The 16,456-nt window shown below is 51.3% G+C and overlaps 6 protein-coding genes across 6 annotated transcripts; 4 read left to right on the top strand and 2 right to left on the bottom strand.

Annotated features, from left to right (window-relative positions):
• Nucleotides 1–743: 743 nt before the first annotated feature.
• On the top strand, nt 744–5,495 carry PV08_09099 (uncharacterized protein; the record flags this gene model as incomplete). The annotated part of the gene is made up of 8 exons (XM_016383419.1): nt 744–2,948; nt 3,069–3,377; nt 3,428–3,821; nt 3,874–4,130; nt 4,188–4,601; nt 4,686–4,817; nt 4,902–5,007; nt 5,089–5,495. The coding sequence occupies 8 exons, from the start codon at nt 744–746 to the stop codon at nt 5,493–5,495; spliced, it is 4,224 nt and encodes a 1,407-aa protein (XP_016232042.1).
• Nucleotides 5,496–5,958: 463 nt separating this feature from the next.
• Nucleotides 5,959–7,195, bottom strand: PV08_09098 (uncharacterized protein; the record flags this gene model as incomplete). Its single annotated transcript, XM_016383418.1, has 3 exons — nt 5,959–6,829; nt 6,911–6,969; nt 7,064–7,195. 3 exons carry the CDS (start codon nt 7,193–7,195, stop codon nt 5,959–5,961), a joined length of 1,062 nt encoding a protein of 353 aa, XP_016232041.1.
• A 429-nt stretch (nt 7,196–7,624) lies between these two features.
• Nucleotides 7,625–7,978, top strand: PV08_09097 (uncharacterized protein; the record flags this gene model as incomplete). The annotated part of the gene is made up of 2 exons (XM_016383417.1): nt 7,625–7,858; nt 7,916–7,978. 2 exons carry the CDS (start codon nt 7,625–7,627, stop codon nt 7,976–7,978), a joined length of 297 nt encoding a protein of 98 aa, XP_016232040.1.
• Nucleotides 7,979–8,386: 408 nt separating this feature from the next.
• On the bottom strand, nt 8,387–10,444 carry PV08_09096 (uncharacterized protein; the record flags this gene model as incomplete). Its single annotated transcript, XM_016383416.1, has 1 exon — nt 8,387–10,444. One exon carries the CDS (start codon nt 10,442–10,444, stop codon nt 8,387–8,389), a length of 2,058 nt encoding a protein of 685 aa, XP_016232039.1.
• Nucleotides 10,445–11,055: 611 nt separating this feature from the next.
• On the top strand, nt 11,056–11,680 carry PV08_09095 (uncharacterized protein; the record flags this gene model as incomplete). Its single annotated transcript, XM_016383415.1, has 3 exons — nt 11,056–11,113; nt 11,172–11,417; nt 11,469–11,680. 3 exons carry the CDS (start codon nt 11,056–11,058, stop codon nt 11,678–11,680), a joined length of 516 nt encoding a protein of 171 aa, XP_016232038.1.
• A 1,013-nt stretch (nt 11,681–12,693) lies between these two features.
• On the top strand, nt 12,694–14,850 carry PV08_09094 (uncharacterized protein; the record flags this gene model as incomplete). The annotated part of the gene is made up of 3 exons (XM_016383414.1): nt 12,694–12,750; nt 12,800–13,839; nt 13,908–14,850. The coding sequence occupies 3 exons, from the start codon at nt 12,694–12,696 to the stop codon at nt 14,848–14,850; spliced, it is 2,040 nt and encodes a 679-aa protein (XP_016232037.1).
• Between the last annotated feature and the right edge of the window lie 1,606 nt (nt 14,851–16,456).

The raw sequence follows: 16,456 nt of genomic DNA, 5'->3' as shown, positions 1-16,456 counted from the left end.
CACAATAGGGTACATTGGCGGCCTGCTTCACACTTCCACTCGAATGCGCCCAAACAGTTTGGAGTTCGCAATGATCCTCGATCTATCCGCATCGGGTCAGACGTCATACAGGCGCTGACCTGCTGTGCTGGTTCTGACAACCCTCGCGTAAGGCTTAGTGCGGCTGTGTCTGCAGACTACTCTCCTAGGGCGACTGCAAGATGCCAAAATGGAGCTCCAGCTGAAGATCGGGAGGAAAACGAGGGAAGTGTGACGATGAGGGAACAACACTTAAGTCATGCCTACATTGCTATTTTTCCTCCTCTCATTCTGGACCCTCAAACTGTCCTGGTTGTGCAGCTTGTGGCTGTCATTATCAGCGAATCACGCAGCTTCTACTCCGCAGTAGACACGTACAGTTACGAGCCCTCGCGCCATCACGTCCAGCTCGCGATCAGGCTGAGATTCGTAATGATTCCATTTATCCTGGTCGGTGGCTGCATTGATTTGGCGGCGCCAATTCAGTATCATGCAGCTGTTCCCAGCGAGGTCTGCCACTACGGAGAAGTGATCGGCTGAAAGTTGCTTGGTCCTGCCCTACGGTGAGACTGCGCCATGGAGGGGTGTTTTCAGCCTGACCGTCCTGGTATATTTACTCGAGTAATGGCCCTTTCCCAGTTGACCATCGCAGCTTGGTCCTCCGTCCCAGATGAGAAGCCACCTAAGTCTGCGCTCCCGCAAGTCTACTTCACTTTTGAGGGAAAATGGGTGATGTGCTCTTTCCGACACAGGAGAACCCTGTTGCTCAGGACGAACCAAACGCCGCATGTTCTGAAAGTGACAAACGACTTCTTGCTGCAGTTTTGGACAAGGAGCTCAAAGAAGCGGAAACGATTCTATCTAATTCTGATGTCAAGCTTGATGCGAGAAATCGCTTCGGAGAGACAGCCTTGCACATCTCCTGCCGCCATGGCTACCATGCCGTTGTGGAAAAAATGTTAACAAAGTTCCCCGACATCAATGGCAAGGACTACGACGGGTGGACACCACTCTACAGCGCTTCATGGGGCGGAAAAGCAGATATTGTTTCCTTACTCCTGTCGAAAAGGGGCCCACCTCCAGTTAACAAAAACCAAAATAAGACCGGTTCGAAACTTGATGGTACAAAGAGCGGTAAACAACTCCCCGTTACCGGCAGTCAGATCGAAATCGATTCGGCAGATCCCCAGGGGAGAACACCTCTGCACATCGCAAGCTTCTGGGGTTATACAGATGTTGTCAAAGAGATTGTGCGATACAAGACGACGAACCCCAATATTCATGACGATGAAAAAGATTTGGATATGAAGGATGCTACAAACCGTACGGCGCTTTACATCGCGGCTGAATCAGATTATTCAGATGTAGTAAGAGCATTATCCAATGCCGATGCTACCGTTCTTGTTGATAGCCGGACCGCTCTTCATCTGGCATCCGAGCAGGGAACTCCGGAAACAGTGGAAGCCATTCTCGGCCTCCCAACTGGGTGGGATGCCCTGACAATTAGAACAACTGATGGGAAGGATGAAATCCCACTCCATCTCGCAGCTCGCCAGGGTGGTGCTTCTATTGTCGAAGAGCTACTCAAACCGCGACCTGATGGCTTCCGAAGTAGTACTGACGTAACCAGCGGACAGAATGGGATCGTCCTGGGGCAAAAGCCTGCCAAACGTGCTCCTGATCGCTGGCCAATAGCAGATCAGATTCGAGCTGAGAACTCTGACGGCAACACCGCTATGCACCTGGCAGCCGAGGAGGGCCAAGCTGACGTGGTTAAGGTACTTCTCCAGCATTCTGGGAAAGATATATGTCGAGATTTTTTCAACAAAGCTGGTGAGTCGGTACTACATGTCGCAGCCAAAAAGGGGCGTTTGAAAGTCGTACAAGAACTCTTGAACCAGAAAGTTGACGTCAATCAAGCCACAAAGACTGATAAGAACACATCTCTGCATCTGGCTGCCGCGAACGGCCATGCGCAGGTCGTGGCTGCTCTCGTCTCAAAGATGAGTCCAACTGACGTGGAAGAGTCGAAAAACGCTGCTTCGGAGACTCCCCTTGGCGCAGCGATTGCAGCTAAACATTGGGATGTTGCTCGCAAACTATTGGAAAAAATTCAGAAAGCGGACCTGGGGACGCTTGAATCCGACGATGCACTCTTTTCTGCTGCTCAAGATTCCACATCACACGATATCGTCCAGCTATTGCTGATGAAGAAGTCGGAGGGCATGAAGAAGAGCTTAGAAGTGCAGGAGGCGAACGGAAAACACTCTGAACAGAACGATTGGGGTCCACTTCACTGGGCAGCATATTATGGAAACGGAGTAGTAGTCCGATCGCTCCTTCTGAGCACTGCCTGGACAACACGTCAAATGACAACTGCGCTCAAGGCTTGCAAAGTCGGCCTGGCAGAGTTGAAAACAGTCCCAGCACTGGATATCCTCGACAAGCCTAGCGAAGAACCATCTCGTCTTGTGGAACGTATGCAGGCCTCGGGAAAGGGGAGGGATTCTCTATTGGGTATGGGTTCATTGGGGAAGACTAGGCAAAGCGCTCATGGCATGACTAATCCTCAAGAGCGCGAGATCGAAGAAAGATATGCACTACCCCTGGATATGCTGCAAGACCCTCCATTTCTCGAAGCATCCGATCCCCAGGAGATATACGAAAAACCTGAACTAAAGGATGACGATTTGAAAAACTCAATCGCCGACTTCGATGCTACTGTTGTGGATTTCTATCGAGACGGAGATAGGTCTGGACTTCTACGTCGGTCTCGCAAGGTTTGCCAGGTTATATTCGATGAGGGGCCAGATAAGATAATGGAAAATGCAAGAGAGACTCTGAATAACTTGAACAGAGAAACTGGGAAAGAGAAAGGGTTCAGTGACAAGCATCTCCAATTCCGATGGATACACTTGCCAGCGAACAATGTAAGTACTCTCTGGTCATTCCTTCATAACTATTCGCTAACTTTTGGGTAGCTCGAATGGATGCAGGTAAGTACCGGAGTACGAAGTCTCCTTGTACGACAATAACAAGCTCCTCAACAGGATTTGACAAAGAGGATTTATGTGGAGCGAAGACGGCCAAAAAAGAATTACAAAGAGGTGGCAGACTTCCTTCGGCGCAGTTGGTTCGAACTACCGGAAGGTCCTTCAAATGCACGCTTCATGAAGCCTGGGTGCAAGAAGGAGGCCTTCCCTCTTCTATCTCATAGTCAAAATTTTGCAGATGTATCAACTCAAACATCTGACTCTGATGCGATGACGTCCAGTACTGGAGAGTGGTTGCCAACTACAATCACAACACCACACAATGAAGAAACATCACAAGTATCGTTCCGCAAGCTCGCCTTGTATGTGAGTATTTGCCTTGACTTGAAACTTACACTGAGTGACCGTCTTCCTAGATGCCATATTTCACATATGCCGACTATACCCCAGCCCAGGCTTGCTCCAATCAGCGGTCCTCTGGTTCTGACATTGGGAGCGATGATGGCTCCGTGCTGGGAGAGGATCTAAAGAAATATCAGAGATTATTGGAAACCTATCGCGACAAGATCATCCACGGTTCTCGTACACTGGACGAATCCTACTATGAAAATCTTTCAAACATGAAAGAGCGAAACGAAGATCAAGTCGTCACGAAGTACTTTCAGAAGCACCCCCGGCACTCGCGGGAATCCGGCTACGCCCAAGACGGAAATGTCTGGTCAGGGCGATCTGAAAACGGAGCAAAAGAACAAGATAAAGCAATCACAATCTTGAGGGTTGATCAACTATGGCTCTGGGTAATTGATCACCGTCAGTCAGAACTTCTCTTTCTCAAATACAGTCATTGACTCATTACCTGCAGAGACGATCATTAGCAGCTCGACACATCGCCTTGATCATAGGGAGGACCCTGTTTTGGAAAAGATTTTTGCCTATTTAAGAGAAGAGAAAGTTTCCAGTACGGGCAGAAAAGGCAAAGGCTTGCCATCTACAGTGGACGATATGAGCAGGTTCATCCCGAAATTTTGCATCGGCTTTTTCAATCACTGTAACTGGAAAGGCGAGTTGGACATCGACAAGTCCATCTATCAGATGTTTGCATGCTCAATCAATGAGGAGGTATGTCCATTGCGAATGTCGGCATACAGCCAGAATTTGATTACTCTTCTCATTTAGGCGAACGCAGAGTCGGAGCTGTTCGATAACTTCAAGACCAAGATGACCGACATCGTCCAGAAGATCGACGAGAAGAACAGGAGAGAAGGACGCAAGATGTCCGAGCATTGCACAGATGAGGCCACCAAAGTCCAGAAGACTATAAAGGCGGACGACACGACCTCAGGCGAGGAGTTGACATTCAAGTCGATTCTGAAAGCAGCAATCCAGCTTCAGCATATCAAAGATATCCGAGATGAACTCAATAGTTTGAAATCAATCGTAACTCAACAGAAGAAAGCTTGGGACGACCTGTTGAGTGAGGAATCGAACAATGCCGATGCAAGGACCTCTGCCAACACCCGGAGCCCTGCAGACTATACGATTGCCAACATTATGGAAATGGACAAGGCTGCTTCACGCATTCAAGAATCTGTACGTTAGGGAGACCTTTTCAGAGTCCGGCTGTTCTGGTTTGCTTTGCTCTGTTGTGTTCTAACCGTGACCCCTTTTGCCTAGATTCTCGATGTAATGGGCCTCGAACAAAACGAAGCGAGTATTAATGAGGCTGTCTCGTCGCGGAACCAAGCACAAGAGACCATCGAACAAGGGAGGACTCTCATGGTGTTCACTGTCATCACAATCATCTTTGTAAGGCGCAACAGTACCAGCATCAGCACCAGCATCCATTATGGTTGGGGTGGCCAAATATTCTGACTCTTGAGTGCTCTGTAGCTCCCATTATCGTTTCTCGCCTCTCTCTTCGCTCTGGACATCACCGACTTTCCACGAGCATCACCCTCGGGGAAATTCACTCCTGGCTGGGTTTATCCGAAGTTATGTAAGCGATGCCTTCTTCTTCTTCTTATTCTTCCGTTCTACGGGGGGTCCTCGCAGGAACACTGATCAGGTTCACGACCAGTTGGCATTACGGGTGGCATTACAGTGATTGCCATCTTGATCGCGTTCTCCAGGCCGCTCCTCAGGTTCTGGTCGACTGTCCGGAAGAAGCTCCCTCCTCCTCTGGGCAATGCCAGTGCGGCAGCTCAATCGTCACGGGGCGCTGCAGATGTCCCCAAGGAAAGCAGGGACAAGCGACAGCACAACCTGCGCACCAGCTGGAGATGGGCCCGTGAGACAGACGTCGAGAAGCGAGCACAAGCATCTTACGACATTGTGGATGTGGACGAAGCAGACGATGTTGTCAAAGAACGCGCACTCCTCCATAGAATGAGTTCAAGCTTTCATAATTCCAAGGCCGCGCTACATGAGCTTGGAGTCAAGGGGGCTTTGAAAACCATTAGGAACTCGACGAAGAGGGAGGCATGACTAGTGAACTACCTGAGATAGGGAGGCGCGTTAACAAGGCGAGGAAATGATCCAGACTTTGAATGTTCAGGATTGCTTGGTTGGGTTCTTAGCTCGGCATATTATAACGAGTCACTCACTCGTGCGCTCGCGCACACAGAGGGAGGGAGAGAAAGCGCAGAGTTTCCATGATTTTGGTCTGGGCCAGGAGTTCTTGTTGTCTGGTGACTAAGAAGAAATAGTTGTTTGTCTAATGGATCTCGAAGTTTTCCCCCATACCCAGCGGCATTTTACAAGATATGTGCCTCAAAAGCACACTTTCGATTTCGACTGTTTGTGTCGTTTGGTATCCCTTTTTGCAATCATAATGACGATTCGTAGTAGTATCACAATGCCCCCTCCCTTAAGGGCGAACCCAACACCCCTTAGTTGCCGCCCGCCCATGCTAGTAATGTTCAGGTGAATCCGGATGACGAAACTGTCTCTACCAATTCCTCCTTCCACCTTTACCGCGCCCTCGTCCGAACCCGCCGCCGCCGCCTTGGTCAAAACCGCCACCCCCAAACCCTCCGGGGCCTGTGGGCGGTCCGCCTTGACCCACCATCATACCACCACCTCCAGCACCAGCACCCCCGGCAGCCATGAACTGCATGAACTGATTCGGGTCCATGGTGGTCGGGTCGAGGCCCTGAGACGTCATGGCGGCGAACATCTGCTGCATCTGCGCCTCGCTGGGCATGGCCATGGCGGACATGTCTGGTGCACCTCCACCTAAGCCTACAACTCCGCCTCCACTCGCAGGGCCGCTAGCACCACCAGGCAGGGGTGGCATCCCCGGTATACCACCGGCTCCGCCGCCGGGGATCCCTTCCACGAAAGCCTTCATCTGTTCGGCCTGCTGGTTGATCTCCTTGATCTCTTTCGGCATGGTCTGCTGCTTCAGACAGTACGAGGCCCACGTGAACTCGTCGAAGCCGTAGTTGAAGTAGTCTGTGATGTCTGCGCCGGGCTTGCGCCACGGCTTGGACGACTCCGAAGGGAAGTCGAGGTCGAAGTCGGTCGCGAGGATGGGTTTCCCCGTCGCGGGGTGCACGGGGTTGCCGTTCGGGTCGAGCTTGGAGGTGTGGCGCGCCGGGTAGTCGGTGCCTGGGCGGTCGTTGGGCGGCTGGGAAGTAGATCCCAGCCGTTGGTGGTGGTGTTGTTGTTGTTGTTGTTGTTGTTGTTGGGAGTCGGTGCCGGTGGCCGGCGTGCCTGGCTTGTTGATGATCGGTTGAGGTGTCGACGACGACGACGCTTTCCGTGGGTCCGCTGATGTGGGAACGGGTGTGAGGCCTGGTACCACTCGTTTGGATTGTCTGTGGCAGGACAAAACAAAAGTCAGCAAAAAAGAGCTGTGGGTTGTACAGAGATGAGCACCGAAGGGAGAGGAGACTGACGATGCACCGGGATCAGGTTTTACTTCTTCCTTTGCGTCTATTATGAAATCGACGTCGTCCTAGAGCAGGGACGTCGGTTAGTACAGTGTCCCATCCACAGCCGGGTAGACTGTTGGCGGCAGGGGCAGGAGGCTGCGGTTGTGGGTGACATACATCGCTGTCCTCGACTTCCTCGCCTTCTTCTTCTCCGTCCTCGACGTCTTCCATCTTCACCTCCGCGTGGTGCTGTGCGCCATTCGTGTCATTGTGCTCCGGGTATATATCGTCTTCGTCCGAGTCCATCATCTTGTCTGAATGCGTGGGGGGAAATGAAGGGGCCGAGCACGAAATAGTTAGATGAGTGGGAGTAGATCGCAGGAGGAGCCCTTCGGCTTTGTTATGTTCGTCTCGACGAGGCTGCGCTTCTCAGCCTCGTCCCCGGATCGTCGACGCCGCTTAGGCAACTTTGCCGATTGGATTCTTCCAGAAAAAAAGTTCCCATTGCTACTTGGGACCTTTGGCATCTATTTACTCCGAACTTCCTCCTGCATCTCTAGTATACCTCGCTGTTGTCACTGCGCGAAGCTCCTCGACTTTTTTTTTGTCAAATAAGAACCTCATTCCCTGGACGCGTTTGTCACACATCATTCATTCAAGATGGTGAGTCGCTGAACGCTTTCCGAACAGCCGCTCTCTCACGCACCTCGGAGCACGAAATACTAACGGGATCTACCCATGCAGACAACCGCACTCAAGAGCATCCGATCCCTTGCCCCATTGCTCGACCGAGTTCTGGTCCAGCGCATCAAGGCCGAGTCCAGAACTGCCGGCGGCATCTTCCTCCCCGAGAGCAGTGTCAAGGAGTTGAACGAAGCAAAGGTCCTTGCTGTCGGACCTGGTGCTTTCGACAAGGACGGAAAGAGAATAGCCATGGGCGTCAAGGAGGGCGACAAGGTCTTGATTCCACAGGTATGAGGAAAGATCAGAATTCCACCCTGGAGTGTCGCGGCTAATGTGTTCCCGTAGTACGGAGGCAGCCCCGTAAAGGTTGGCGAGGAGGAATACCATCTATTCCGAGATTCGGAGTGAGTTCTGGTCATGACAAAGTGTCGGAAGTGCTGTTGCTGACGAAGAATAGGATCCTGGCCAAGATCAACGAATAGAATTAATATATCCAGTATTCCGTTTTGGGTGCTGGCGTTTCGGCAATCATGTACTATCATATCCAGAACAGGTCATCGAACGCATCGAACAAAAAGCCATCATATTAGCGAATTGTACACCATGTATTATCAGTGTAACTCCTGCAAGGACGTGGATGCGGCTCTACGACGTTAAAATTCTGGCAAGGCAAGACGGGGGACATGCGAATGCGGCACGACCATGCGCATAGTAGATCTTGCTGATTGCGTTCATACGGTGTAGTTTTCACAAGAATAATTTCTCCACTCAATGTCAGCCCATATGATGGAAAGATTTCAGGTGCCGGCTCAGGTATCAACCCCTTCCACGCGATTTCGAGCGACTTTGATCTCGCACACCGTCGGTCCCGGACCCCATCTTCGCTGGTGACATATCAAGTTCCAGCCCACGCCCGATGACTTCCCTGAAATTCAACCCAAAGTCGCCCAACATTTCCTTTTCGTGGCTCCAGACGACATCCATGCATTCTCTCCACAACTGACCCTGGCGTTCTATGGCACTAAGTTGTCGCACGAGCAGCGTGTTGAACGTCTCGAGATGACCGTTTGCCCACTTTATACATGCACTGATTGTTGTGGGGGCAAATGAGGCTTGGTAGATAAGCACCGTGTTCTTCACAATGGTGAAGTAGACGTACGAGATGGAGAAGACGTATCGATGAAGGTCGCCGTCGAAGACGCATTGTCTGGCTCGCTTGGTCAATGTCTCGCTGCGGGCGTTGAGATAGATCTCCCGTGCTCGGTCCTCGAAGCCCAGGCGGATAAGAAAGGACGTAGTGCGTTTTGTAGCTTCCATGAAAGATGGTGTCTCGATCAGTTCTCGGTATAAGATTCTTGCAAGCTTCGCGGCACGCTCATCAACTTTGACACAGATCAGCTCCTGTGCAATCGAGTTACTTTTGAGACCTTTGGCGATCTTCCGTAGTTTCTCCACCTTGTCCACGGCTTCGTCAAACCGCTGTAAAGAGATGTCGATGTCGAGATCATCGATTTGTCCTTCGACCCAGCGAAAGTTCTGCTGTTTCCCATCGACTTCGATGAGAATATCAGGCTTGTCTTTAGACGAGTTTATACTATCGAGAATACCAGTGTTCGTTGCAGAAGCTGGATCTCGAGCAGCAAAGTAATTTAAGCTCTCGCTTTGAGTAGGTTGTTCCTCTTCACTTTTTGTAGCCTTGCGGACATCTTCGCTAGCTTTCCTCAAAGCCATCAGTAAGCCAGTTTTCGCCTTCTCGTCCCGCTTCTCGTGCCTATACGTAAGCGACCGACCGGAGGACCTGATGGTCAAAGCCGACGCGATGGCTTTTTCTTCGGCTTGAGAGGCAGCTCCGTTGGCTGCCATGTCAATGATTTCAATATCTTGGAGAGGCCAGCACTCCTCAGCCACAAGCTTAGTGGGTGCAGGGCCTTGTTGAGGAACATTGGGATCGACACGTTTACGCTTCTTAGACGCGACAAGGAGATGATCATTGAGCAGGACGATGTGAACAGGACGCTTAGGCTTCCAAGTCGCACTATCAAGCTCGATCCAGCTCCCTGTCTCTGCCACAATATGACGACCGGGTGCAGCGGGTAAAAATTTCTGAGATTTCTCCACGTTCTTCCACAGTGCTTGCAGTTGAATGGTCCACATCTGTTCAAGATTGGCAACGGAACTCCTGTTTGCTTGCTTCCTTGACTGCGAATTCGAGTGGCTGAGATCAGGGGAAAGTGCATTGTTGGTATTTCCTGAGCTGCTATGGCCAATTGTACTTGTGAGTTCCGACATGAGACTCTTCAAAATGGCCATTTCCGCCTTCAGCTTTTCAGCCTCTTTGCTTATTTTTATGAACGATGTCCTATTCTGGTATACACTTTGCTGAAGGTCTGCGGAATTCCTGTTCTTGAGACGCTGCAAATTTGTCTGGTATTCTTGAATGTCGGCTTCGGAGGCATTAGACAGGAGATCCGTGACATAACGTTCGGCTTGGAGATTCGGATCACTCAGAATGTCATTGTCGACAAGGAGGGGCCGTGAAGACGATGCCGTGCCAGGGCGTCGCGGAGATGCGGCTCCAGAGCGTCGCTTCAGGGCACCGGGAAGCGTGGGAACAGGGGGGGCTCCGATATTGCTGAAGTCGGGCAGTTGGTTATATCGCGTCGAATAACGCCTTTTGACCAGATCAGAGGTTTCGGTAGGAGCATTACGGTCGCGTGGGGGAGCGAGACTGGCACCCCCTTTAGGCTTCTGCTGCGATGCTGCTGCTGATGGCGCCGCCGGGCGAGTGATGCCTGGACCAGACGCATTTTGAGGAGCACTTATTGTAGGACGGTCTTTACGCTTCTTTCGCAGCGTCAGTCCCCGTGTATCCATCGTGGATGCCAGAGGACAAAGTAGTCCAATGGCAATGTACGGCCGTGGTTAGAGGCCACAATAGATGCCGTGACATAAATAAGGGACGCAGACAGTAGTACGGAGTTAGACGACGAGGTTGGAGCGAGGCTGCGAATCACGTGCTATCTGAGTCTCAGCCTTGTGCTGGCTCTTTGAAACCTTAGGTAGGTATGTATTGTTTATACCCTTCAGCCAGTACCTGTTAATGAGTATGATTACTTCATTACCTCCATGGCAAACATTACCTGAAGTAATAAGCAATTGGATGCAATCCCACAAAGTCACTAGCAGCATGGAGCGGGAGAGACGAGGCTGCCGGGCCATCGGAGTTTAGGTGCTTGGCAGCTACGCAAAGAGCCTTGCGCTTGCCAGCAACTTTTGGATGGTTCAGGGCCAAAGCTGGGAAATTTCCCAGAAGCTGCATCACCATTTCTTCATCCCATCACATAGTATTGCACCACATTCACATTCAGCGCCAACTATTTGCCAAATTCGTCGCACCTCACATTCTTCAGATCAGTGACTTATATTTTTCACTGCTACTTCTGCTCGGCCCGACCTGAGGCAACTCGGTCCCACGCGCAATCACAATGAAGACATCGACGATTGTCTCGATATCCGTCGGCACGGCGGTCACTGGACTGATCGGTACCTGAGTTCACCAGTGTAATAGCAAACCCGTTTATTCTGACTAACCTTCCGACAGCGTACGCAGCCTATTTCGACTACAAGCGGAGAAACGACCCTGAATTCCGGAAAGCCTTAAAACGAGAGTCCCGCAGACAAGCCAGAATAGCCAAGGAGGAGGCTGAGATCCAGGGGAAGCGACAAAGAGAAGAGGTCAAGCTGGCAGTGCAAGAAGCCATCGAGGAAGGCTTCCCTACAGACGTGGAAGAGAAGGAGGCGTTCTTTATGCAGCAAATAGCCCAGGGAGAGGCTTTGGCTGGAGACGGTATGTCTTCCTCGACGTTTTACAAAGATTCGGTATTTAACTGTTGCGTAGGTTCTGACCCCGTCGGTGCGGCACTCTGTTTCTACAAGGGCCTCAAGGTCTATCCTGAACCTTCGTCTCTCATTCGCATTTACGATAACACCGTTCCGAAGGAGATCCTCGAAATTCTTGCAGTCATGGTCGCTCAGGACAAGAGTCTCAAGGTGGGCGATTTTGGTGCCGGCAGCGACAGGGGTTCGGAGAGCGGACACGGAGTTGAATGAGTTCATACGCTTTGAACAACAGCAACTTTTGTATCAACAAGAATTCAAGCGTCCATGTGGAATGGATGCCTCTTCAGAACCTTGCCCAGGAACTCGCCTCTCTGTACGACTGTTGTATACCAGCGCTAGGCATGATGTTTGAGCTTGTCAGGATGATATACATTGTCTTGGGGCATAATTCAGTGGTCACTCGACTGGTGATCTCTTCAATGAAAAGCTTTATCCGAATCATGGCCAATTGCAGATTTTTCTGTACAGTCGTTGTTTCCCTGTTTATTGTTCTATTGACTCATCAAACATTGTGAAGCCAGCTTCTCAGCTAGGATCATGAGGCAATGTAGGCTCTTACAGGCTTCGGAAATTCCCCTGACTACAGCAGAGACGTTCGGAACATCTTTCTATGCGATATATTACAGGTTGGCAATGGTCGGTAGCATGGCCGACGATACTGAGGACCACATTCCAACTTGTTCACACCTCTAAGCCCTAGACTGGGAACCTTGAGTATCGATTTGGCCGCCGACAAACAATGCAAAGTCTAGACTCTGCAGCAAAGCCATCTAGGCTCATTCGCCAGCCTCGAAGCGTGGGGTTTCTCCCGCGTCTCACTTTACCATTGGCAGCTGTGTAGATTGGACTCGCCATCATCCTCGTTAATGAGGATTCGCGGACTGCATGGCAGGTCATCGCGCATTTCCGGACTGAGGCTGTCATACAATATTGGAAGGCGGATACTTCCGACCACCTGTCGCTGAGAACTGCCTTTTCCAGAGCTTCTTGGTACTTCAAGATGCATACTTGAGCGCTAGGTTACCACGACTATGTTAAAAGGCGTACAGATTTATTAAAAGGCGTAAAGGGTTGAGACCCTTAATAATCGGTGAATCTTACCTTTTGAAATCAGTCTCACGGTGAATCTCCTTAGTGACGAGGGGCAAGAAGAGTTGCCATATCTCTAGATAAACATTATTGTCCCCTTGCACCGGTTTTGTTGGATGCAACGAGTCGTGAAGATGTCGCAGACCACACCTCATCCACTAGACCCCTTGACACCAGAGGAGATTTCACAGGTACGCCATATCGAGTCTTTGACATCCAAATGCAAAAGCTGACCAGCAGACTGCCAATCATGTCCGAAGAGCATTTCCAGGAAAGGACGCTTACTTCCGAGTCATTACGCTGTCCGAGCCACCGAAGGCGGACATGATAAAATATCTGGAAGCTGAGCATGGAGACTATCTTCAGACCATCACTCTTCCCCGTCTAGCCATGGTGCAGACATTTTTGGGACCACGGGACAGCAGCCACTACTACCAGCTCAAGGTGGACGTGGAGACCGGCGGCATCGTCGAGCAGAAGCAGCTGGTCGGGTGCCATGGCCACGTGGACGCGACAGACATGCAAAGGGCGGAGCGAGAATGCCTCAACGACGCTCGCGTCCAAGCAGCCATCAGGGACATGAAGCTGCCTGCCGGGGCCGAGGTCAAGATTGAGCCATGGACGTACGCGACGGATGGGATGAACGACATGAGCGAGAAGATCACCATGTGTTACTTCTACATGAAGCTGATCGACCACCCGGACGCCAACCATTATGCTTATCCTTTGGATCTCTGCGTCGAGATGTCTGGAGATGCTCGTGTCTTGCAGATTTTCTACTTGCCCCCGGGAACATCAAACGACATCAGCACGTCTGCACAGGCCTACGACGAGAAAAAGATCCATGGCAGTGAGATTGAATACCATCCGGACCTGCGCACAACCCAGCGGACAACCACGAAGCCATATCGAGTTTCTCAGCCAGATGGTCCCTCGTTCCAAGTCCAAGGGAACCTGCTGCAGTGGGAGAAGTGGAGATTCCGCGTCGGATTCAACTACAGAGAAGGGCTCACTCTGCACGATGTGAGGTACGACGGGCGCAGCGTTTTCTACAGGCTATCGCTGGCGGAGATGTTTGTCCCCTACGGAGACCCTCGTATGCCGTATACACGAAAAGCAGCATTCGATCTTGGGAACGATGGGGCAGGCTGCACGGCTAACAATTTGCAACTCGGCTGTGACTGTCTGGGACATATCAAATACTTCGATGGGTGGCATTCCACATCGGCCGGAGATCCTCTTAAACTTCCCAATGCCGTGTGTTGTCATGAAATCGACGAGTAAGATGGCCTCCCCATTTCAGTCCCTGTGTGACCCTCTGTAGACTGTTCGCTGACTTGACTCGCAGTGGGATCCTCTGGAAACATACAAACTTTCGGACAGGGAACGCTGTCGTTACCCGCTCACGAGTGTTGGTCCTGCAAACTATCATCACAGTCAGCAACTACGAGTACATTTTTGCATTCCAATTCGGCCAGGACGCTTCGCTCCATTACGAAGTACGAGCAACAGGGATTGTGTCGACGGTCCCGATTGGGGTGGGGGAGAAAGTACCGTTTGGAACCGCTGTCGCTCCTGGCGTGCTGGCCCCGTACCATCAGCACCTTTTCTCGCTGAGAATAGATCCGGCGGTTGCAGGATATCAGAACTCGCTCGTGATTGAGGAATCGCATGCCATGCCCATCCAGGATCCGCAGGTTCACAACCCGTTCGGAGTCGGCTACACGACCGAATCACGCGTTGTCGAGAACGAATGCGGACTCGACCTCGATCATAGTGTCAACCGGGTTTTTAAAATCGTCAACGAACAAGTCATCAACCCCGTGACTGGTGGGCCGGTTGGATACAAGCTCGCACCATGCTACAGCCAGTTGCTCCTGGCGCATCCCTCGTCGTATCACGCGAAGCGATCCGAGTACGGCGCACACGCAGTCTGGGTGACACGACACAGCGACGACGAACTGTTCCCGTCCGGCCACCACACTATGCAGTCCCTAGGTGGGCAAGGGATCGCGTCGTGGATCAAGGATCGGCAGGAAAAGAAACAGCCGACCAGTGTGAAGAACTCGGACATAGTGGTCTGGCACACCTTTGGGTCGACGCACAACCCGCGGGTCGAGGACTGGCCGGTGATGCCTACCGAAAAGATGATTGTGGGCATGAAACCGGTCAACTTTTTCACGTCTAACCCTGCCATCGACGTACCTGTGTCGACGCAGGAGACGAATCAGAGCGTGCTTGTGGAAGGGGTGGCTGCCATGCCGACGAAAGGGCATTGCTCGAAACTATGAGTATGAGGGTTGCACGACACAGCTGAGGAAGGCCATTATGTGAGTGCCCTGATTACTGAACTGAAAGGGACCATGCATGAGTCCTCCTGTTCGTGCGGTAGTTAAGATGGAAGGTACTTTGCATTCTTGAGCCGGCGGTAGCATTCCAGGCAGGCGTAAAGATTTGTAGACGGGTCACGCATAGGTATGCGGCTCCGAACGTTGAGCTACCTGAGGTTCTGGTGTCAAGACGTAGACTTAGATTTAGACATTCCAAGGCTGTATCGAGGCCTGACCGAGTTGGAGGGCCAGTAGTTCGTATGGTAAAGGCACGAGATAGACATGGAATAGACATAGGTTAAGTACGAACTAAACTAAAACATGATGCTGGAAGTAGTCTTGACCTTCGCCTTATCGTCGCACTTTTGCTTCCGTAGGTAGGCACTGCGACGTCTCCATACTTACCTACAAACCATATTCATAGATTTCTTTCCTGGAATCAATGGTACTACTGGGGGGAAAAAAAGAACAAAAAAGTTGATCGCCAGACAAGCTTGAAACTTCGCGTATCTTGTCACGGTGTATTCTCACGCCGCCAGCTCCGGGTGGAAATGTCTCTGCAGAATTGCTTCCCTCAAGTGTCATCTCCATTGCTTAGCGCCCCGTAGCAATCGTGGTTTACACACACGAGTACGATGGACGACCCGAAGCTCCGAGCAAGGCACACATGCACAAGTGGAATGTGAAGCGACGCCCAAGCTAAAAGGCAACCTCCTAAATTTATGACCACGACAGCCAAACGCCAAGACTGCGATTGTAAAATATGTACCTTCTTAATTTGAGTGGGGAACAAATTGATACCTAGCAGTGCTACTGATTAGCACCAAGTCACTAATTTACAGTAAGAGCCCGTGAATGTTCCAGTGGTAAGCCTCCACCGTTAGTATCCTCAAATTCCTGACATGCTCGTCGCCGCAAGTTACAACCCAAGCGTCCATCACATTTGGCGAGCTAAGCGATCATGGCGATGCGGACCGTCGGACGGGCCAGTGCCAAGTTGCTCCTACTCGTCCTGGCTCTATCGTAATCTAGAAGAGGCTATTCTTTATCGGCAACGATTCACGAATGCTGGATTGTGTTCCGCCGGCTCCCAGATTCGCACGGGAGATGACGCTAGTAAAATGAGGCCGGCGGGTTGCTGGTTTGGGATCCCCCCCCCCCTCCCTCCTCGAACCATGGGACCATTGCTAGCCAGCATTAGCCGGCCAAATGCCACTCGAGAGTCGTTGTTGGCTTCACTATATTCCTACTGCCCCTCCATTGTTGCCCGCTATCCCCATCCCCCATGGGAATTCAATCAAGTTTATGCTGACTGCTAGGACCACCGCCACCGGGGGGGCCAAATCCCGTTTGAATTCCTCGTACACGTCCAACTGCTTGACAACCGTACCGGAGTGAATAGTAATCGTTTTAGGGTGCACGGAGGACAGCGATTCCTGCTCACATCAGATTAAGGTATTTACAGGTACATAGTATCCAGAACAAGTCTTGCGGCCGAAAGGCATAGCGAGCGGGATGGCTGACCTGCCACGGCAACCTAGTACTACATGTTATCTCAGGAAGAGTA

The sequence above is a fragment of the Exophiala spinifera genome (genome assembly GCF_000836115.1).
Source record: "Exophiala spinifera strain CBS 89968 unplaced genomic scaffold supercont1.7, whole genome shotgun sequence".
Classification (NCBI taxonomy): Eukaryota; Fungi; Ascomycota; class Eurotiomycetes; order Chaetothyriales; family Herpotrichiellaceae; genus Exophiala; species Exophiala spinifera.
The sequence above is the reverse complement of the archived record's forward strand: the minus strand, read 5'-3'. Positions and strand labels throughout refer to the sequence as shown.